Source organism: Canis lupus, chromosome 18, assembly GCF_048164855.1.
Source record: "Canis lupus baileyi chromosome 18, mCanLup2.hap1, whole genome shotgun sequence".
In the NCBI taxonomy this organism is placed as follows: Eukaryota; Metazoa; Chordata; class Mammalia; order Carnivora; family Canidae; genus Canis; species Canis lupus.
The window spans coordinates 20,768,475-20,789,611 of NC_132855.1; the positions used below are offsets into that span (position 1 = coordinate 20,768,475).

General features: G+C 51.5%; 3 protein-coding genes and 2 long non-coding RNA genes across 13 annotated transcripts in view; 3 read left to right on the plus strand and 2 right to left on the minus strand.

Annotated features, from left to right (window-relative positions):
• Positions 1-6,832, plus strand: part of HOXA3 (homeobox A3) — a 45,515-nt gene extending 38,683 nt beyond the window's left edge. For 5 of the 6 annotated variants that reach the window (XM_072783667.1, XM_072783664.1, XM_072783668.1 and 2 more), the window contains 2 exons: positions 3,050-3,698; positions 5,093-6,832. In XM_072783667.1, the coding sequence (XP_072639768.1) occupies positions 3,170-3,698; positions 5,093-5,892 (1,329 nt within the window). In that variant the 5' untranslated portion in view covers positions 3,050-3,169 and the 3' untranslated portion in view covers positions 5,893-6,832. Of the gene's footprint in view, positions 1-49; positions 201-3,049; positions 3,699-5,092 lie in introns of those variants that run through there. The other variant, XM_072783669.1, reaches the window with a different exon arrangement.
• On the minus strand, positions 6,804-11,076 carry LOC140608815 (uncharacterized). The gene is made up of 2 exons (XR_012010798.1): positions 10,078-11,076; positions 6,804-8,206 (listed from the first exon to the last, which is right to left on the minus strand). It is a non-coding gene; the product is annotated as an uncharacterized lncRNA (long non-coding RNA).
• On the plus strand, positions 10,449-13,608 carry HOXA2 (homeobox A2). Its single transcript, XM_072783672.1, has 2 exons — positions 10,449-11,847; positions 12,494-13,608. Exons 1-2 carry the CDS (start codon positions 11,463-11,465, stop codon positions 13,231-13,233), a joined length of 1,125 nt encoding a protein of 374 aa, XP_072639773.1. The 5' UTR covers positions 10,449-11,462; the 3' UTR covers positions 13,234-13,608.
• A 449-nt stretch (positions 13,609-14,057) lies between these two features.
• On the minus strand, positions 14,058-17,865 carry LOC140608812 (uncharacterized). Its single transcript, XR_012010791.1, has 2 exons — positions 17,553-17,865; positions 14,058-14,192 (listed from the first exon to the last, which is right to left on the minus strand). It is a non-coding gene; the product is annotated as an uncharacterized lncRNA (long non-coding RNA).
• On the plus strand, positions 15,045-20,663 carry HOXA1 (homeobox A1). Of its 4 annotated transcripts, none has more exons than XM_072783681.1 (4): positions 15,045-15,506; positions 15,852-18,366; positions 18,570-18,664; positions 19,145-19,281. In XM_072783681.1, the coding sequence occupies exons 2-3, from the start codon at positions 18,019-18,021 to the stop codon at positions 18,627-18,629; spliced, it is 408 nt and encodes a 135-aa protein (XP_072639782.1). In that variant the 5' UTR covers positions 15,045-15,506; positions 15,852-18,018; the 3' UTR covers positions 18,630-18,664; positions 19,145-19,281. The 4 variants fall into 4 exon arrangements, with proteins under 4 accessions (XP_072639782.1, XP_072639779.1, XP_072639780.1 ...); XM_072783678.1 differs by having other exon boundaries at positions 15,046-15,506; positions 15,852-15,953; positions 17,959-18,664; positions 19,145-20,663; XM_072783679.1 differs by having other exon boundaries at positions 15,046-15,506; positions 15,852-15,953; positions 17,963-18,664; positions 19,145-20,663.
• The last annotated feature ends 474 nt before the right edge of the window (positions 20,664-21,137 follow it).

Below are 21,137 nucleotides of genomic sequence, written 5' to 3' on the forward strand. Positions count from 1 at the left end.
TCTGCGCCGCGGCGTCCGGGCCTTGGGGTCTCCCTCCCGCCCGCGGTCTCGGCTGATGCTGAGGGTCGGTGCCCAGCCCGCGCCTAGGGGACCGGCCGGGCCGCCGAGCCGGGCCGGGGGCCGGGGGCCGGAGCCCGAGCCCGAGCCCGAGCCCGAGCCCGAGCCCGAGCCTGCGCCCGCGGCGCTCGTCAGAAGTTAAGGTAAGCAGGGCCACAACCGGCGGCTCTCGGCGCTGAATGGCGGAGTTTACGTCTCGGTGATTTATGGCTGCAGACTTAAATCTCGGTTCAAGAAGAGTTCACAAGCCGGAGCTTCCTTCCCGGCAGTGACTGATACCCTTACACTTCGAGTTCAGGCGGCTTTCTCATCCCCGCCCCCACCTCGTCCCTCTCCCCTAGCCCAGCCCCAACTTTTCTGGGTTGGGGTGGGAGGGAGGGGTGGGCAAGGGGACGCGGGGGCTCTCACCCGATATTCCCACTTAAACTCGGGGTGAGGGCAGGCTGAGGAAGGGGCGGGAGTGGAAACGGGGAGCGGTGTCTGAAGGAAGGAGGTTGAATTTGGGCAGATCTTCCAGAAAGACAATAGGGCTTGCTTTCTGCACTCAATTTAGCCTCAACTCTCTTTCAGCTCTTGCACCTGGGGGTTATTGTCCAGAAACAGATCTTTTTGGAGGAATCTCCTCCCATCCCCAGGCCTTGCTGGGGGTGGGGGGTGGGGTGGGGGTGCAAAGCAAGTTTCCAGCGGATCTCCAACTTCTTTACTAGGTTGCAAACTTTGGGGGCTGAGGTGGGGCGGGAGGGGGGAAATGTGTGGGCCCCACGGTGGTTGTCTGCTAACCTCAAACAATAGGAAGGACCTTGGTGGGATCACCGAGGAGAATTCATATTTTGAGTTTATGGGGGCTGTTGTATGTTCTTTGGTTTCTCACGGCATTTTTATTATTTACAAGACAATGCACAACTTGATGAAAAGACTTAAGTAAGCAGCCGGCCAATATAGCTTGTGATAATGGATTAGTAAGTCACTTGAAATGCTGCACGTTCAAAATCACCTTAATTTTGTTTTATCTAATATCTTGCTGTTCAAGTGTCTGGAGTAATTTTCTTAACCTGACATTTTATTTTGCACAAGCCTACTATCTTAAAATTTTATAATGGCAGACATGAACACTGCCAAATGTAATAGGAGCTGTTTTCAGTGAAAGAACAGGAAACTGAGATATTCACAACTGCTATTCAGTTTTAAGTTTTATTTATTTTCGATCATGGTATCTGTTGGTTCCTATCTATTTCCAACATAGAAACAATACTCCAGGGCTCAAGATTACACACAGTAACTTCGGATAAGGGAAGCTGTGATTTTTTAATTGAGGTTCTGGAAAATTAATTGTGCTTGTTTTCCAGATGTTGGTCAGATTGTTGCTTTAATAATGAAATCCAAAGGAACCCGTTATTAAAAACAAAATTATAATCATACGCTGGTGGATGGTGTTTTCTAGTTAACAAAGTGTCGGCTAGTCCTAGAGAACTTGAATGACTCCAGGACTCAAATATACATATACATAGTTGGGGCATGAACTAAACCATTTTCTTCATGAATTTGTCATTGCATTTTTTTTCTTAGAGAAATTATCATTCTGTGTGTGTGTATGTGTGTGCATGAACTCACATGGAACTTTTCTCAGCTGAGAACCAGAGATTGACCATGAAAAGGTTGAAAACAAAATAAAACATAGATTTCACTTTTGCAAACTGCTTTCTAAATAATAAATTTTTAAAAAGAGTTGAGAAGGCTTTTTAGTTGCTTTTAACATTTCCAGGGTTGACCTTTACTTGGTGTCTCTGAAGCAGGTAAATAGGCCAAGTAACAAACATCAACAACAACAGCACACAAAGATCAGGGAACTCTGGCAGGATTTTATGGCTTGTGCTTCCATCCCTCGTCCGGAGCCAAATGACCCCCATACATCAAATTACATAGCAGTTTCTAAGACAGAACCTATTATCGTTAAGTTGGAAGGAGAGTTCAAGCCGTGGTCATGGAGATGAACGCTGGTTTTTCAGGTTCCTGGTGGGTTGTTTTTTTCTCTAATCCATCATGTTTTAACAGGTAGAATTTGATAGTTGCCCTGAATAACAGCACCTCAGAAAGTCCAAGGCAGGAGAGTCTGGGAACCTTCTGCAACAGGGGAAAAGAGGTGGGAGTGGCTTGCTGGGTCCTGCCTGAGAAATAGGGAGAGGAAAGGAGTAAAGAACTGTCCAGGATTTGAGTTTGACTTGCTAGAGCGAGTGTTGTTGTTGGTCCCTTCCCACACAGGATGTTCCATCCAAAGTTTTCTCTCTCCCCTTCTTGGCCACAAGGGGCTCATTTGGAGGAGGTAGGTCATATCCCTGCACAGGGATAGATTAACTGCCTAACAAGCTCAGCTTCTGAAACCCAGCGGGGTAGAGTAGGGCAATTGCCTGAAAATTTTTTATGCATACCTCTGTTGGGTGCTGGAAGATCCAGGCAGGGGCTGGATGGGAAGTCACCTCGCGTCAGGGCTCTTTTGCCAAATATCAGTCGTAAGCAAGGATTGGAGAACAGATTGTCAGCCTAACCTCCCCTGTGCCCCCTTGCCCCTTCCTCCAAGATCCTGAGAGGGAAGGAGTCGCGGGGCTCACTGGACAAGGCTAAAGAGCGGTGATGAAGGGACACCCCCAAGTTTCTCCTTCCCTGGAAAAGAAGAATCCCAGCCCAGTTTCTTTCTAGCTCATCAGCCTTTCTTCTTCTGGACTCCAGGTCTGGAGACCCGACTTCCAGCCCTCGCTGACTCTCCTCCTCTCTCCCCGGAAAACCCCCCAACTCCAGACGCAAGTTAAGCAAATATTTGTAGCTGCCAGTAAATTCCAGCGGCTTTTTATAGCGCGGCTCTCTGCGCCCGGGGCCAAGTCGTGCTGCTAAATATTGCTGACCACTTTTTCTTTTATGGCTTTCATGTCACTTAGCTATTGAGAGTAAGATGGATTTGCGCGGAGCCCTCACCGCGCTGCGATTCTCGCCCCCCCAGGTCTGCGCGGGGCGGCAATTGGCGGCGGAGCGTCACGTGACCGCGGGGGCGTGCCAATGTGCGCCCTCACGGGTGTCAAGCCCCTGTCAGTGTGTGCGATCAAGATCGTGAAACAACGCGATGCAAAAAGCGACCTACTACGACAGCTCCGCGATCTACGGTGGCTACCCCTACCAGGCAGCCAACGGGTTCGCTTATAATGCCAGTCAGCAGCCGTACCCGGCGTCCGCGGCCCTGGGCGCCGATGGCGAGTACCACCGGCCTGCCTGCTCACTGCAGTCGCCCGCCAGCGCCGGGGGCCATCCCAAGGCTCACGAGTTGAGCGAGGCGTGTCTGCGCACCCTGAGTGGCCCGCCCAGCCAGCCCCCAGGCCTGGGCGAGCCACCCTTGGCCCCGCCACCGCCCCAGGCCGCGCCCCCTGCTCCACAGCAGCCTCAACCCCCACCGCCGCAGCCCCCAGCACCTGCTCCGGCCGCGCCCCCTCCCCCCTCTTCGGTCTCCCCACCTCAGAATGCCAGCAGCAACCCCACCCCCGCCAGCGCAGCCAAGAGCCCCCTACTCAACTCACCTACCGTGGCCAAACAAATCTTCCCCTGGATGAAAGAGTCTCGGCAAAACACAAAGCAGAAAACCAGCGGCTCCAGCTCAGGTAAAGCGGTGCCTTCTGGAGGAGGGTCCTCTGGCCTGGCCAGGCCACTTCCAGCTGCGGCCAGGACAGTCTGGGAGCCCTGGAACATTTTCAAGAATTAACTGCTCCTTCTCCCTCAAACTAGGGGGTTGGGGGGGTGACAGGACTCTGCGTGCCCAGGAACCCCCAGAGAGAGACCTGATGGGAGCCTCTCTTGAGTGCTTCAAGAGCAAGTGGGGCCTAGTGAGTTTGGAATCCCTTCTTGCTCCACTCTTGGAGTTAGGACCTTTGGACACAACAAACCTGAGCTCCACTCTCTCTCTTTAGCACAACTCCTCATTTCTAATGAAACAGTGACATCCACTCCACACTGAAATGTGGAAGAATAAAAGCAGGCCTAGTCAACCATCCAAGGGAGAATCAACACTTTGCTTATAAACAGAGCCTATTTTTAATTTTTTGCTCCAGTAGATGGAGTGGCTGCCCTTCCTCTGGGAAGGCCCTACTCAGACTTAGTACAATGAAGGCAGCCAGGGATCTCCTGGGGGAGGGGATTTGGCCTTGTCATGCTAATAGGAACCACATGGGCCTCCTGGAACTAAACTGGAGGACAGGCCTTGGGTCTGGGGCTTCCCAGCATCTTGGTCACTGTTGCCCCTGCTTTCTCCAGTTGCCAGTACTCTGTCCTGAACCTGAGCATCTGGAACCCTCCAGAGTCAAGATTTAGGGGTGGGGTGGGGATAGGACACAGGATTCGTGTACAAAAATGGGAGGCTGCTTGATGACATGAAGAATCCTAATAAATAGGCATCAGAGGCCTGGGTCACCCCACTAGAAATTGATACTTTCAATGGGATCTCTTCCTTTGGGCACAGAAGGCCTTCCAGATTGGGGCTTCCACTCCAAAGCATCTCCACTGGGTAGACAAAATGAGTGGCCAGTTGAGGCAAATGTCCAGTCCTTCAGTCAGACAGTGAGAGGGGAAAGGTTTATTGAGTGTGTATTAGGTGCTCCACATTCCAGGTGCTGTGAAGGGAGTGATAGGAGACCTGCCCACAGGGAGCTTGTAGTTCTTGATAGGCCTGAAGGGATCAGCAAATGATTCAGAAAGTGATGAGCTCCAAGAGGGAAATACAGACCAGAGAAGCAAACTGGGGGTTCTGCTTTTCTGTCCTTACCTCTCCCCCCTTAGGGAAGCTTCTGACTTGCAACTTGACTGAAGGAAGGACTAGCTACCCAGCTACTGGCACTGTTTCCCCACCAGGACAGAGGGCAGCACCTAGTTCCTCCTCCTCCTTTTTGGGCCCTGACAGATGGAGGGATCTTGGGGCCTGGAGCAAGGAGGGGCCTGGCTGGGTCAGGGGCTAGGCGGGGCCTGGGGCCGCCCCTGACGGCACTCTTCTCTGTCCTCACAGGGGAGAGCTGCGCTGGCGACAAGAGCCCGCCTGGGCAGGCGTCGTCCAAACGGGCGCGCACCGCCTACACGAGCGCGCAGCTGGTGGAGCTGGAGAAAGAATTCCACTTCAACCGCTACCTGTGCCGGCCACGCCGGGTGGAGATGGCCAACCTGCTGAACCTCACCGAGCGCCAGATCAAGATCTGGTTCCAGAATCGCCGCATGAAGTACAAGAAGGATCAGAAGGGCAAGGGCATGCTGACGTCATCAGGGGGCCAGTCCCCAAGTCGCAGCCCGGTGCCCCCTGGCGCGGGCGGCTATCTGAACTCTATGCATTCGCTGGTCAACAGCGTCCCATATGAGCCCCAGTCGCCCCCGCCTTTCTCCAAGCCTCCCCAGGGCGCCTATGGGCTGCCCCCCGCCTCCTACCCCGCCCCCCTGCCAAGCTGCGCTCCCCCACCGCCCCCACAGAAGCGCTACACCGCGGCGGGGGCGGGGGGTACACCCGACTACGACCCACACGCGCATGGCCTGCAGGGCAACGGCAGCTATGGGACCCCACACTTACAGGGAAGCCCCGTCTTCGTGGGGGGCAGCTATGTGGAGCCCATGAGCAACTCTGGGCCTGCCCTCTTTGGCCTAACTCACCTCCCCCACGCCGCCCAGGCCGCCATGGACTACGGGGGTGCTGGGCCACTGGGCAGCGGCCACCATCACGGGCCCGGGCCAGGGGAGCCGCACCCCACCTACACGGACCTTACCGCCCACCATCCTTCTCAGGGAAGAATTCAGGAAGCCCCCAAGCTCACCCACCTGTGATGGTGGGCTCGGGGCTGCGCGCCAGGAGAGTCCCCCTGCCCCCACCTTTCTTCTACGTTTACTTTTTTTTTTTTTTTTTTTGGTTTTGTTTTAAGGTTCCTCCGGTCCTCCTTTCTCTCTCCTCCGCCCCCACTACCTTCCCCCCACCCCGTTTTGTTTTCTTTGGTAACGCGTTTTTATAGTTTATGTGACGTAGCAATCTTGGTTGCTGGAATGGCTGTCAGTATCAGTAGCGATGTTTATCTCCTCCCACCCCTCGCTCGGCCGCTGGCCCTGCATCCTTTACCTTCTCTACTCTTTGATCAGAAACAGGGTATATGAACAAATTTTCTAGCCGAGTTCTTCAATGTGAATTTGTTCGTACATTATGGTTCCCGAGGGGAAGCAATTACTTTTTTTTCTTAATTTTTAGTTTTTTTTTAATTGCACTTCTTGTAAAGAGCGAGAAAAAATCAAAGGCGCTTTGAAACAGGGGCTCCCTGTGCAAGGATGACTAAGTGTACGTCTTTCCGTGTGTGTATGCTGGTGAACAGTCAGATTTATTTATATTTTTTTTGCAAGCATTGAATAATCTAAGTTTTAAGTATTATTTATCCCCATCCGTTCGTATTTATATTAAAGAAATTCTGTACCCTGATTGTTCAGAAGGTTTCTTGGGCCTTTTGTTCAATAGTGTATTGGCGTACATAGAAAAAATTTTTTATTTGAAAGGGAAATATAATTCCTTTATAAAAACGATAATGATGCAATAATACCAGAGAGGATCCAGCTTTTGAAAACAGTGATTTAGGTTTGTAACATCCGGCGAAACTGAAAAAAAAAATCTGTAAACGTGAAAAAAAAATGCTAGATTTGTTTTGAGAGTTCTACATTCCTTGCTGCTCACATTCTGAGAAAGTAAACAAAAAGAATAAATAAATAAAGTTTTTATTCTGAATAATATCCGTGTTCAGAAGGGGTTCTTTGGCCGAAGAAGGGGGTCTGCGTGAAATCCAGGCAGAGGCGAAGTGGCTGAGCAGGCCGCGGCAAGCCTTCCAGCCCGGAGTGGGGCCTGGCCAGGCGGCGCGCCTGGGAGCACGGCAATTCCTGGGAAGGCTGCAGGAGCTCCTGGAGGCGGGCGGCTCTGGACGCGCCGAGCGCCAGCCCGCTGGGCTGCCTGGTTCCCAGCTGCCGCCGAGGGGCCTGCGCGGGCGCAGGGGCTGCGGAGCGCCGAGTGCGGGGGAAACAAAAGGCAGCCGGCCCGAAGCGCGGCGGGGCCGCACAGGTGCCCGAGAGGCCCCGCCGGGGAGTGACGCTGGGCGGTCTTCTCCAAGATCTTCCTCCAGGTCAAAGCGGACCAGCCAGTGCCCCAACCCTGGGCATCACCAGCCTCGCGGAGGATGCCGAGCATTTTCTGGAGCAACCGGACTCTCTGTGGATGCTTTTTCCGTCCCTCATCGCTCCAGGAGGAAAGAATCAGTCCTAATATCGCCCCTGGGAGCTAGGCGGCCTGAAGGAGACAGAACCTCGCCCAGGTCTCCAGCAAAAGAAAGGCTGACCTCCCAGGAGCCTCCCCAGCCCTGCCCTGGACTGCTAGACTCCCAGCGTCGGCTTCCTCCCGGAATTTAGGATTTGGCATCCTCTGGATTTATTTCCTCTCCTTCATCCCTCCTGGCTCTCCTTTTATGGCCCCAGGGGGAGGAGGAGAGAGAAAGGAGATTGGTATCTTTCTAATAAAAATGCAATTTTATAAGTACTTCTTTCATTTGATGCTGCAAGAGCTAAACATTACATTTCTACTCCTGGATTTAGGATAGGGCTGCCTACTGACTGGCTGGCAGGGGCAAAAGCAGGCACAGGAAAGGGAAATATTTTTACCTTCAGAGTAAAGAATTGCTTGGAGAAGGAACCAAATTCAGAAAGTGAAAACCTCAGAACTGTATCCCCATCAACATCTCCTTTCTAAATTGGAAATGAGGAACCACCTGCGTCTCAGGATCAGAAGCATCTGATGTGAGAAATAAATCCTCCTTCTCCCTGGATTGTATCTTTCAGAGACGGAGGTGAAAAATGTCGCCATTTTGTTTGCAATCCAAAATATCCATCATCATGGCCTCTATCTTTCCCCTGAGAAGCTCCCTCAGGTGATCTTTAGAAATAGGCACTGGAGCCATTTTGGGGGTATCTCTTGGGTCCACAGGAGCTGCTTTTAGGAAACCTTCTCACATTTTAAGAAAAAGAGAAAGGCTCAGAAGATGCAAAGCCAGGCAGCTGTAGAGATCTGGGTGTTTCTCTCACAGCCAGAGATGCTTCTCCCACATCTGTTCTTGGGCTCCTGATACACATTAAAAAAAAAAAAAAAAGAGTTTGAGTAGATTTGCTCCTCACCCCACCCCAACCTCCCTGCCGAAATATGGCGCACCTCAGAAATGCAGAGGCTGGAAAACCAACCTTTGTGAGGACCGGAGCTTCCAGTCTTTTGCTTGTTCAGATATGAACTGAGCAGGCTAAGCAACCACAGAATCCTCTTATGAGTAAAAATTTTACAGAACTGTATAAAATTACCTAGTAATATAAGGAACAGTGGAGAGAGCACACGAGACAGAGCGAGAGATCGAGAAAGGGAGAGAGCCAGTGAGCGAGTGCTATCCATTCACAGAGCAAAATCTTGCATAGATACCACTATTTGAACCCATTTCTAAAATCTGCTGTTTATTTGAGAGGGGACTGGTTTGGAGGCATCCTCCTTCCCTCAGGGCACAGATTTTTAAATGAGATTCCAATATCATTTCCCATATCTTGGCAGTCAAAACATTCATTTTGGGTTTCAAAGAGAAAAAAAATATTGATCTCACCTCCAGCTTCAAAGATATTAAAAATAAGTCCTTATTAAAATATTCCTGAGTTAAAGTAACAGATTTGGGGAAGATTTCAATGTTGAATGGGCAAAGAAAAGGGTTTGCTTCCAGATGGTATTTGAATTAAGGCCGCTGAGGCGAGCAGAAAGCTCTCACCCACGCAGCCCCTGACAAAGCCTCAGCGATATGGGGGCAGCGCTGCTCCCTCTCCATAGCTCCCCCTCCCCTTAGCCCCTCAATATTATTTCTGGTAAAAGCAAATGCCAAAAGCCACTATCCCAGAATGTGCAAAGCACCTTTCCTAAAAGCAGCCTTATAACTCTTCCTGCTGCCAAAAAGATATCTTTAAAAAGACTAGTTTTCCTTGTTTACTTGCGTTTCCTGCTCTCCTCTTTGCTCGGCCACATTTGATCTTGGAAAGAGCTCGAAGCTGAAATGTGTTCTTAAGGGCCAGAAGCTGTCAAGGCTTTTGGTGAGCAAGATTGATCGCGCCCAGACTTCCTTCAGAGCTTTGTTTGGAATAAAAGCAAGAAAACTGAAAAACCTCACATTTTCCAAAATAGCATCTCTATCTGTAAGGCGATGCTCTGGGCTAGTCAATGATGGAGGCCGCTTTATATCTAATTTCCAACCCAAGCCTCCTTTGATGCTGGCCTCAGAAATGGAGTCCTAGCCTTGTGCTGCGGTCGGCCTTTCTTGTTTTCTACGTAGATTTTTCTCCCCCACCAACCTCTCTCTCCCTGGCCATCAGAATGATTTATTTTCCTGCCACGGATGCCTGCCGGCCTGGGGGAGTCTGATCACTTGGTCCATTTCAAAGGAAGCAAAAGCGAATCATCATCCTCAGGGTTTGAGGGAAAAGAGATACCTTCAGATTTCTCTCTCAGCCTCCTCCCCTCCTTCTGGCTTGGTGGATTTGTAAAAAGTTACTGTTTGATTCCTAAAGGTGTTATCTTTTGAACCCTCCAGCACAGTCCAAGATGCCCTCAGTCTCAAGTCTCCGAATTGGAAAAGAGAGCGAGTGAACAGAGAAAAGAGAACCTTTATAATTCCTCCTGAGGTTGCCCTCTCTCACCTGCGGTGCTGTTTCCCACAGCAGAACCTGAGTGCAAACATCGCTGGTGGCCAAGGAGCAGAAAGGTGCGGGAGACGATTTGGGCTGCCAGGGAACACACATTGCATCTGAACGCACAAGCCCCCAATCAGAGCGAAAAGGACCAGGAGAAGGAGAGGAAAAGAAAAAGAAAAAGAGAAAGAAAGAAAGGAAGGAAGGAAGAAGAGGAACAAGCGCCTTCTCCCTCCCTGCTGCTAACTTCCAACAGACTTCCTGGAAATCAGAAATACTCACCGCACCCGAGCCCTACGGGTATGAAACCCAGAATGCCAGGAGCCGCAGGAGCCTGCTCCGGGTGGCATTGCTTTGGTTGGCCGCCGCCCTGGCTACAGGGATTTGGACACATGGACCTGGGGTTGTTGTCTTGCTTGGCACATGCATCTATCTTTCTCGAGCCACTCCTGAAAAGTTGATGGCACAGGAAGGTTGGGAAGCTTTGAGAGCCGCCTCCCGTCTTCCGCTTCCCTCTGGAGCCAGATGCCTAGCTGCCCTGGAAAAGCCGGCTAACAATGGGCCGGGTCCGGGTCCGGGGGCGAGGACTCGGAGCTGGGCTTTGGGAGGGGGGCGAGGGCATGCGGGAGGGGTTTGGGGGAAGGAGAGGTGGACAGAAGTGAGAGGGAAGGGGAGAGGGGAGAAGAGGGAAAAAAAGATGAAAAGAGGTAAAGACAGAGAGGAAGGAAAACAAGGATCACTTGTGAGATCCAGGAACTGGTTAGAAAAGGCGGAGGAGGAAAAGGGGAATAAAAGAGGGGAGACCCCAAAATGAATCCTCTCTTCTGTGTCTCCTCTCTTCCTCTCCTTCTCTCTCCTTCTCTCTCTCTCTCTCTCTCCCCCCCCCCTCTCCCTCCCTCACCCTCTCTCTTTCTTCTCCCTGTCTCATCTCTCCTCTCCCTCTGCTCCTTCCTCCTGCCTTAACAGAACTTATGTGGCTGGGATGCGGGGCTCTCGGGTGTCAAAACTTTGAAGATTAATGGATTACTTTGTTAATGACTGCAGGCGTCAGACTGAGGTGCTTAAATGATTTGTGAGGTGCGAGGCGTCTTCCCGACAGTCCCAAACAATGCGCGGAGTGTGCGGGGGAGGCAGAGGGCAGCCGCCGGCGGGCCGGCAGCAGGGCTCACACTCGCACACACTCACACTCCACACACTCCCAGGCGCGCACACCAGATCTGTGCAGATCAGGAGGCAGGCAGGCACCCTGGCCCCCACGCACTCCCGGGCATCCCCACCCACACCCACCTATATGTATTTTTGCCCTGAAAAAAGTGTAAATAAAGCCTCGCTGGCCCCCAATGAGGCGTTCCTTCCCGACTTTTTTGGATCAATCAAACAGACAGTGGCTTCTTTTGATTAAAGCCCAAATTGTCATTGGGCAGAAGCAATCATGTGACAGCCAATTCGGTCCAATTTCAACCTTGTCTCCATGAATTCAATAGTTTAATAGTAGCGCGGTCCCCATACGGCTGTAATCAGTGAATTAGAAAAAAAACACCCCAGCAGCGATCTTCTATGATAGATTTTTTTTTTCCTCTGCTCTCGTCTTTTTCTTGGGCCTTGCCCCCCCAAAGCCCCTCCAGAAGAGGGAACTTTTTCTCCGAGGGGGCTCCAAGGAGAAGGCCATGAATTACGAATTTGAGCGAGAGATTGGTTTTATCAATAGCCAGCCGTCGCTCGCTGAGTGCCTGACATCTTTTCCCCCTGTCGCTGATACATTTCAAAGTTCATCAATCAAGACCTCGACGCTTTCACACTCGACACTGATTCCTCCTCCTTTTGAGCAGACCATTCCCAGCCTGAACCCGGGCAGTCACCCTCGCCACGGCGCTGGCGGCCGCCCCAAGCCGAGCCCCGCGGGCAGCCGCGGCAGTCCGGTGCCCGCCGGCGCCCTGCAGCCGCCCGAGTACCCCTGGATGAAGGAGAAGAAGGCGGCCAAGAAAACCGCGCTGCCGCCCGCCGCCGCCGCCGCCGCCGCCGCCACCGGCCCTGCCTGCCTCGGCCACAAAGGTCAGTCCAAAGACTTGGCCCCAGGTCCCGGGACCCCTTCTCCCCGCCCGGGCTGCCCGGGGAGCCGCTCTGGGGGAGGGGAGCGTGGGCTGGGAGAGCAGGGGGAGAGAGGAGAGATGCTTGGCTGCCTTCCCTTCCCCTGTGGGCTCAGGAGTGGGTTTGATGGAGAGAAAAGGGATCCTGCGCTGCACAATGAGACACACATATATTTTTAAGAAGAGGGGGGCGAAAACTTTCCCTAACTTGTGTAATGTGGGATGATTTATTTGAGTTGGAACTGACCTCCTCTTGTCTAGTTGTCCTAGAGTTTGGCTTTTTGACAGTAATGAAGAGTGATAGATCGCTCTTGCTCAGCTAAGCAGCTGATGCATTAATTATAAATTGTGGTGTGGCTAATATAAAGTTTGCTCCCGGATGGAGAGGTTGGGGGGAGCCACAGGCAGGAATTTGATGGAGGTGGAAGAGATGGGGTCTCCCCGGGCTGGGCTCCCAGGAAAGGCAGCACAATAGCTCTCCTGCATCCAGGGGCGGCCATTTTGTTGCAGTTGATCTTTTCTGCTATATTTATTCTCCAGTGGAATAACCCCGCTCGGACCCCTCCACCTCCAACTGTGCGTGTGTCTCTTGTTGGTTTCCTTTTCCGCAGAATCCCTGGAAATCGCCGATGGCAGCGGCGGGGGCTCCCGGCGCCTGAGAACTGCTTACACCAACACGCAGCTTTTGGAGCTGGAGAAAGAATTTCATTTCAACAAGTACCTTTGCAGACCCCGAAGGGTGGAAATTGCAGCGCTGCTGGATTTGACTGAGAGACAAGTGAAAGTGTGGTTTCAGAACCGGAGGATGAAGCACAAGAGGCAGACCCAGTGCAAGGAGAACCAGAACAGCGAAGGGAAATTTAAAAGCCTCGAAGACTCTGAGAAAGTGGAGGAGGACGAGGAAGAGAAGTCTCTCTTTGAGCAAGCCCTCAGCGTCTCCGGGGCCCTTCTGGAGAGAGAAGGTTACACTTTTCAGCAAAATGCCCTCTCTCAGCAGCAGGCTCCCAATGGACACAATGGCGACTCCCAAAGTTTCCCAGTTTCGCCTTTAACCAGCAATGAGAAAAATCTGAAACATTTTCAGCACCAGTCACCCACTGTTTCTAACTGCTTGTCAACAATGGGCCAGAACTGTGGCTCTGGTCTAAACAATGACAGTCCCGAGACCCTGGAGGTCCCCTCTTTGCAGGACTTTAACGTTTTTTCCACAGATTCCTGCCTGCAGCTTTCAGATGCAGTCTCGCCCAGTTTGCCAGGTTCCCTCGACAGTCCCGTAGATATTTCAGCTGACAGCTTTGACTTTTTTACAGACACACTCACCACAATCGACTTGCAGCATCTGAATTACTAAAAACATTAAAGCAAAACAAAGCATCACAAAACAAAACCCCCTTTGACCAGGTGGTTTGGCCTTCTTTTATTCTGAGAGAGTTGATTTTTATTTTATTTTCTCCTAGACCTACCCTGTCTCTCCTCTAAATGTGGAAGATTTTCTGTTTAGTGATTCTCCTGATCCAGTCTCAGAGCCATCTTTACAGATTATTTTGGAGTTTTAGTTGTTCTAAATCTAATCCAACGACCCTCTATGTGATTTCCTGAAAGCAATATATGAGGCCTGCAAGAAAGTGATCATATAATTGTATCTTCACTTTCTTTTTATTTTTGTATTACATTAGGATGCATTGTCATGAGTATTTTTGGTAGAATAAATTCTCCTTTGCTATAAGTAGCTTCTTATTTTTTTCTCCCCCCTCTTTCTCAAGGCTCATAACGGTTTCTTTTTCTTCTTTTAGTCTAACTTGGTAAATAAAATTCTGGTCACAATCCATCTTCTTTTTCCATTTTAATATATTTATTAAGGGGGCATGTTCAAAGTCTTCAACAGACAACAACAAAAAAGAAAACCAGAAAATGGTTAGGACTTCTGAGAAGTGTTTTTTTTTTTCTTTCCTTTTTTTCTTTCTTTCTTTTTAAAGGGAATGGATTTGGTTTTTCAGTGTAGAGGTTCAAGCCATAGATTTAAATTGGTGATAGAAACAGAATTGGGCAGCCCCAGAGCTGAGCCAAGCCCAAGCTTTTGAAAGTGGCGAAATAAAGTGCCTACAGAAACCCCCAACTCCAGGAAGGAGGAACATGGAGTTTCTTTAACAAGCTACCAGTCTTCAGGTCAATAACTAAGTTATCAAAATTCATTTATTTATACACATTTGTTTCAAACATCTACATTCCAACCCCTCCCCCACAATCCCGGAAACATTTTCAGTGTGGTTGATTAGTCTCCCAGCTGTTGATGGGTCCAGGCAAACAGACCTAAAAGGTAGAGAAAAACAAAAACAAAACAAAACAATGGTTACTAGCTGGAAAATGCACTTCAGAAAGGGTTCTTTCCAATCCTTTGGTTCAGTCATTCTAGGATTCTTTTTTTCAGGGTCAGAAAAATCAATATTTCATTCTTAAATCTGTTTACATGGCAAATAATGGATCATTAAAGCTGTGAAGTCAGGTTACCAAGTTGAGATTTTAAATGGAGAGTTTCTGCGCCCTAGGTTATAAATTAACCCAGTTTCTAGAAAGAAAGAGAACAAGCACTTTAAATAAAATATCAATAAAATGTGATCTAGGGCACGTTACTGGGTTGTTCTGGTTCTTTCCCCCTTCTTACATCTCCCCATGCTGATCTTTCCCTTACTGAGCTCTGCCGCGATGGCCACTTACCGTGAGAAAACGCAGCGTGTAAGCAACATGTGTGGGGGGCGGGTTGATTTAGGAGCCCGGCTCTTAATAGCTAAGGCTCGGAAGTTACAAAGAAATCGCGATCTCTCTCCATGGGTTTGCACCCTACCTTCCTCCACCCTTTTGCCCCCTAAATCCTGGCAGCGGCCGAGGCGTGTGAGGACCCGGGCGGGTCTCCAGCTCCAGGCGCGGAACTGAGCAGGGCGGCCCGGCCGCAGCCCCGGCTGAGCCGCTGCTGTTTGCGATTCGTCCTACGCTCATAAATCAAACGCTTTCTATGAATGAGAATGTCATCAAAGAGATCAATTGCAGGAACACATGCACAAATAAAAATCCTCTTACGTATTTGCCGGGGATCCCCGTCCGAAAGCATTAAGTTAGAAGGCGTTTAGTCATAATTCATTTTTATTGCTCTTTTAAAACAACAGCTTGGCTGAGCCGCGGATGCCATGAACAGCTCCGGGCCTCGGCAGCGTTTTGTCTCCTCCTTGCTCCTTCCCTTGCTAAGAGCAGAGCCCTGGAAGAGGCGCTTTGAGCCCAGCAAGCCGCTCGCAGGTCCTCGTTTAAATAGCGATCGAGCTCTCCTCTCGCCCACTCTCTCTCCCGGGGCATTTAAAGGGACTTCAGCTCGAGTCGTGGGGCGCTGGCCTACACGCCCCGAGGCCCAGGGTCTTCTGCAAGGCGGAGTGAGCCCCAGGATTTCGTGGGGGTGGGGAAAGAACCGAGCTACGGAAGCCTTACGGGCCCGAGGCCAGGGGAGCCTGCCTTTGTAAGCCACACCGGAGAGCAGCGCTCCGGGCGGCCAACCGGGGCGGAGCCGGCTGGGCTGCGAGAGTCCGGCGGGCCGGGAGCCGGGAGCCGGGAGCCGGGAGCCGGGAGCAGTGCGCGGAGGTGGGTCGGTCGCGGCCCCGAGCGCTTGCGGGCCCGTGTGCAAGCGCATGCATGTGGTCCCAAGAAAAACACCCCCACCCGTGCTGGCTCTGGAATGAGGCCCGGAGGGAGGAAGAGAAGTGGAAGGAGTGGAGCGCAGAGGCCGAGAACTAGCAGAGGAAGGGAAGCGATTGCGGCCCGGGGCGCTTTGTGGAGCGAGCCCTGCGGCCAAGGGGGTTGCGCAAACCCGGGCTGAAGAAGCCAACAAAGGAGTGAGGCCAGGGGAAAGGACGTCCTTTGGTTCGGAAGGCAGATCGTCCGCAATGCCAGCACGGACCCTCTCACGTTCCACCTCCTTCCCGACAGGAGCCCCTCCTCTCCCCGTCGCTGGAAGCCTGGAGCTCCCAAAGAAGCCGCCTCCAGAAGGGCCGCCTTTCCTTTTCCCTTCTCGAAGATGAACGTCCCCAGGTGCTGAAATTGGGGCAGGAGTGACCTTTCCTGTCCATGCTCTCTCTTAACCGGGGTTGGGGATAGGTCAAAGGTCATTGAAAAATACCATTTCAAAAGGAAATGTTGGGGGGGAAATGTTTCTTTGCTACTGAGGGAATCCGTAGTCTGACTTCTGCAAGAGTTTCCCCTGGGGGAAGGGGCGACTTGGGAGGGGGGAAGCCTTCTATAAGTGGAGAACAGGATGGAGAACCCTGAAAGGTTGACTAACACACTTGAAATGTGCCTGCCTCGAGCAAAACTTTCTTCTTCTAACTGGGGAAGGAAAGCTAGAGGGGAGTGGGAACCCCATCCTCAAATTACTTTTATCTGTTCGATTCCGATGTGGTACACAGGGTCAGAGACAAATCTATGCTGCATTGGCTGCAAAGCTTCTTGGATGATCTCTGGATTTCTTTTACCTAAGAATGCATCAATCCTCGGTCTCAGTTTGGCATTTTCTCTCTACAAGCCAAGGGTTGACACGAAACCTAATAGTAAACAGCAATTAACGACCCCGTCAGCATCAGGGTAGGATGAGGGTGATGGAAAACAGGACCCCTGGCCTGGGATGACGCTCAGATTTGCACGTGTCTCTCTAGGGAAAGACTTGAAGGTTCACACAAGGAACTACACAGGCAGTTACAAAGGGGAGGAGGTGTTGGGGAAGAAGAAAATATCCCGTCCACCATCAGCCATCTGTCCCCCGCCCCTCCCACCTGCCAGCCCCTACCCCCCACCTCAGACGTGCAGTAGAAAGGGGAGGGGGCGGTCAGTGGATAAAGGAGGCCCTACACTCCCAACATCCCCCCTGCAGAAAACGAGCACCGTTGCGGGGGGAGCTCAGCGTATTTTGTTGGAGCTGCGGGCTCGCCCTTTGAGGCCCCTGCCGGAGCGCGCAGACTCCTGGGTCCGGGGGAGCCGGCAGATGGCCTGCAGCGCACCGCCCGGCCCCCACGCTGGCCACGTCCGCTAGCGTCATCTTTCTCCCCCGCCTCCAACCCTTCAAAATCCCGCGGCCGAGCTGCTCCGGATCCCGTAGGGCTCCCGGAGCAAAGCCGAGTGGGGAGGAGAAAGGGGCGGAGAGCGAGGAGAGAGGGAGGGCGAAGAGCCCGGCCACCCCCGGCCTTTTCCGGCCAGCTGAAATACTACCAATCACCCGCTCCCGGGCGTCGAATTACAGAAGCTTCTCATTGCCTTGCTAATAATGTTAGGGTGGAGGGAGTAGGGTTCGGAGACCCTCCTTGGAGAAGGGAGGGTTTTTTTTGTTTTTTTGTTTTTTTTCTCCCTTGCTCTTGTCCCCTCCACGCCCACCTGGGGTCCTGCAGGCCAATCCTCTGCCCACTTCCCTCTCCCTTCCGAGCTTGAAGAGCTGGTGGCCCAGCCTCGTCCTACGCCACTGTCCCCTGGGCTTCTCGCTGCCCCGGCACCGCAGCAGGGACTGTGGACTGAAAAGCGCCCGGGGAGCTGCCGTTCCTGCTCCGCGCACGGCGAGCTCGGGCCCCGAGCTGGTGGCAGGGCGGCGAGCTCTGGCCCGCTGGTTCCCGACCCCGGAGAGACGGAGCCCTCTTCCCTTCTCACCTCTCGCCAGTTCATCTTTCTGTGCTCGGTGGGGAGGGGGCGGAGACGGGGATGCCTCCCAGCCCCCACCTCCCGGAGGGGGGGAGAGCGCAGTCGGCGCGCGCAGAGGGTGGCGGCTGCTCCCCTTCGGCCCAGCGCTCCGAATCTGCCCCTGCAGCCGCCGCAGCTGCCGCCGCCGCCTGGGCTGCCTGGGGGGGCGACTGCGCGTCACCTAGACTGAGCAGCGCCGGGGATTTAAATGCCACTGAAACGGTGATCCATCACCGCGGGAGCCAGCAAACTTTCGCAGGAGGCTCCGCCATTGGCTGGCGGAGTCACGTGCCCCTCCCCCTGCGCCCTCCGCCCTCGCGCCCCCCCTCTTGCGCACTGTACATTCATATCATTTTTCTTCTCCGGCCCCATGGAGGAAGTGAGAAAGTTGGCACGGTCACCCAGGGCTTCGCAGGACCCGGTCCCTCAGTGACAGATGGACAATGCAAGAATGAGCTCCTTCCTGGAATACCCCATCCTCAGCGGTGGCGACTCAGGGACCTGCTCAGCGCGAGCCTACCCTTCCGACCATGGAATTACAACTTTCCAGTCGTGCGCGGTCAGTGCTAACAGCTGTGGCGGCGACGACCGCTTCCTAGTGGGCAGGGGGGTGCAGATCAGCCCGCCCCACCACCACCACCACCATCACCACCCCCAAGCGGCCACCTACCAGACTCCCGGGAACCTGGGGGTGTCCTACTCCCATTCGAGTTGTGGTCCAAGCTATGGCGCGCAGAACTTCGGCGCGCCTTACAGCCCTTACGCATTAAATCAGGAAGCAGAAGTAAGTGGTGGGTACCCCTCGTGCGCTCCCGCAGCTTACTCTGGAAATCTCTCATCTCCCATGGTCCAGCATCACCACCACCACCAGGGTTATGCCGGGGGCGCGGTGGGCTCGCCTCAGTACATTCACCACTCATATGGACAAGAGCACCAGAGCCTGGCCCTGGCCACGTATAATAACTCCTTGTCCCCTCTCCACGCCAGCCACCAAGAAGCCTGTCGCTCCCCTACATCAGAGACCTCTTCTCCAGCACAGACCTTTGACTGGATGAAAGTCAAAAGAAACCCTCCCAAAACAGGTCAGTCTTGCCATTCTTTGGATGTTCCTTGATGGTTCTGGAAGGAGCTAGTTTGCTTAGTTGCCAAGGAAAATTAATACTTAAGAAAAGTTCTTGCTTCTTCCCACCGGTGTTGTAGGGTGTGGAGAGAGTGCCCAGGTGTATCGGGGCAAAGGAGCATCTGGGAGTGTTGTGTTTCCCAAGAGGCTGAGTTTTAGAGGTTCTGGAGTAGGAAGTGGGTAGGGGTGTGTGTTTGTGTGGTGGTTGGGGGGTGGTTCTGTTAATATCTCCAGGCTCCATTAATCACCAGTCTGACCATGCAAATGGTTGACTTCAGATTAACACTTTACACCTCATCAGTCTCCTTTCCCAGCCCAGTTTCTGTTGAGAAATTCTTGATCTCCCCTTTACCTGAATGTTGCTCTGAAGCATATAGGGGATCTCATATGGACGGTAAAAATTTTTATCTTTCTCTCTCATCGCTCCCCACCATGTCCCCAGGGAAAGTTGGAGAGTACGGCTACGTGGGTCAACCGAATGCAGTGCGTACCAACTTCACCACCAAGCAGCTCACCGAGCTGGAAAAGGAGTTCCACTTCAATAAGTATCTGACCCGCGCCCGCAGGGTGGAGATCGCAGCATCCCTGCAGCTCAACGAGACCCAGGTGAAGATCTGGTTCCAGAACCGCCGGATGAAGCAGAAGAAACGAGAGAAAGAGGGCCTTTTGCCCATCTCCCCTGCCACCCCGCCAGGAAGTGAGGAGAAGGCGGAGGAATCTTCAGAGAAATCCAGCTCCTCGCCCTGCATTCCGTCTCCGGGGTCTTCTACCTCAGACACTCTGACTACCTCCCACTGAGGCCCACCCAGCCCCAGACTCCGCAACCCAGGCTACTCTGAGGGCTGGGGACTTCTTACCCAAAGCACATTCTTAGCTTATCTTCCCTTCCATTTACAGTCTCTCTCTTCCTTTCTGATCCTATCTGGGGAGCTCCTGGCCAGAACAGTGTGTTTCCAGAGAATTCTAGATTAGAGGCTTGATTGAGGTGTGTGTGTGTGCTAACTCCTTGATGCAGATTAGGTGCCATAATCAATTTTTTGACGGCTCCCAACACCCCTCCCTACTTTTGGAAGATTTCCACAGAATCTGTTCCTTTTAGATGTCCTTTGGAATATAGTCTCCTTTGCCAGCAGAAACATGTCAGAGGGAGGCCTATCTTTTACCTATCTGTATATTAACAGTTCTCCCCTACTTTGCCCTTAAAGTAGGATAGAGAGAAAGGAGAGTCCAGGAGCTCATAAAGAAGAGATGCACTATGAGCGTGTTTACACAATTAATTCATCCCTTAATTTAATTCAATTTCATGTGTGTGTTTGCTGGTTGTAAATACTTTGTCCTGAGAGATTTATCTTTATACAGATTTTCTAGAAATGTTTAGATTAAGTGATTAAAACAGGGTGGGTAACTCAAAGCTGGTACAATTTTATATGTGATTATAGGTTAAAGAATAAAATTGCTTACTTAAACTCAGTCAGATGCCTCAGAGGGTAGCCTGCATTTGTTCTTTTGGTGAGTTAGGAAGACCTAAAAAACACAAGGTTCGAAAACCTTGCTTCCTGTGCTAAGTCTCTCCCCATCCCCACCCCATTTATTGTTTCTCTGGCCACACTCTATTTAAAATTTGTGCTGGGTTATTCAGAACCTAAAGGTATTATTCAAGCCAGCTTCTTCCTTCCACAGTTATCTTTGCTGGATATGATGTATTTTCAGCTCACTTGTTAATGTGATGGATGGCACAATGAATGTATATTTTGTGTGATTCGTGAATAGTCTTTTGCATGTCGCACAATGTTTTCATGTCCCTGAAGTACCACACTGAGTTATATCAGTTATTCTTTGTGAGTCTATGATATTCCCCCTTTCCTGTACAATCATGAACAGCTCTGTGATCCTGGAGTAATGTGATCCAGAGCAGAGTTTACGGGTCTTAAGATGTCTGTAATAAATATATTCAAGTTTCACATATGCTTAAGCATCCCTGTATTTGGCTTGGCTGCAATTTGTTGGTTCCAACAAGATTGGCTCATTTCACATGGTTGCTGGGGAAGGGTGGTGTGCACTTTCAGAGGTGGGCCTTTCCTTGAAAAAAAAGTAAATGGCTTTCCATTATGTAGCTGAAACTTCCCCTGTGAGTGTCATGGCACCTAGCGAATGCCTATTTAATAGGTTGACTTTGTTTAAAATAACAATAGTTCCTTTATTATAATCCAAGTTCATAATGGAAAAAAATGGATGGTGAAGAAATTTATAAGGCAGATCTATTTTTGAAAGAAACATGGATACTTCCTGGGTCAAGTGCTAACCTTTTCACCTCCAACTGAATGTTGACGTATGTATAAACAGAACGCCCTTCAAAAGCCCAAACTCTTCAGTCCGTCTTTCCTCACATCAGTGAACCAAGAGCTAAGGGATTCACATTTAATGAGCTCCAGTAT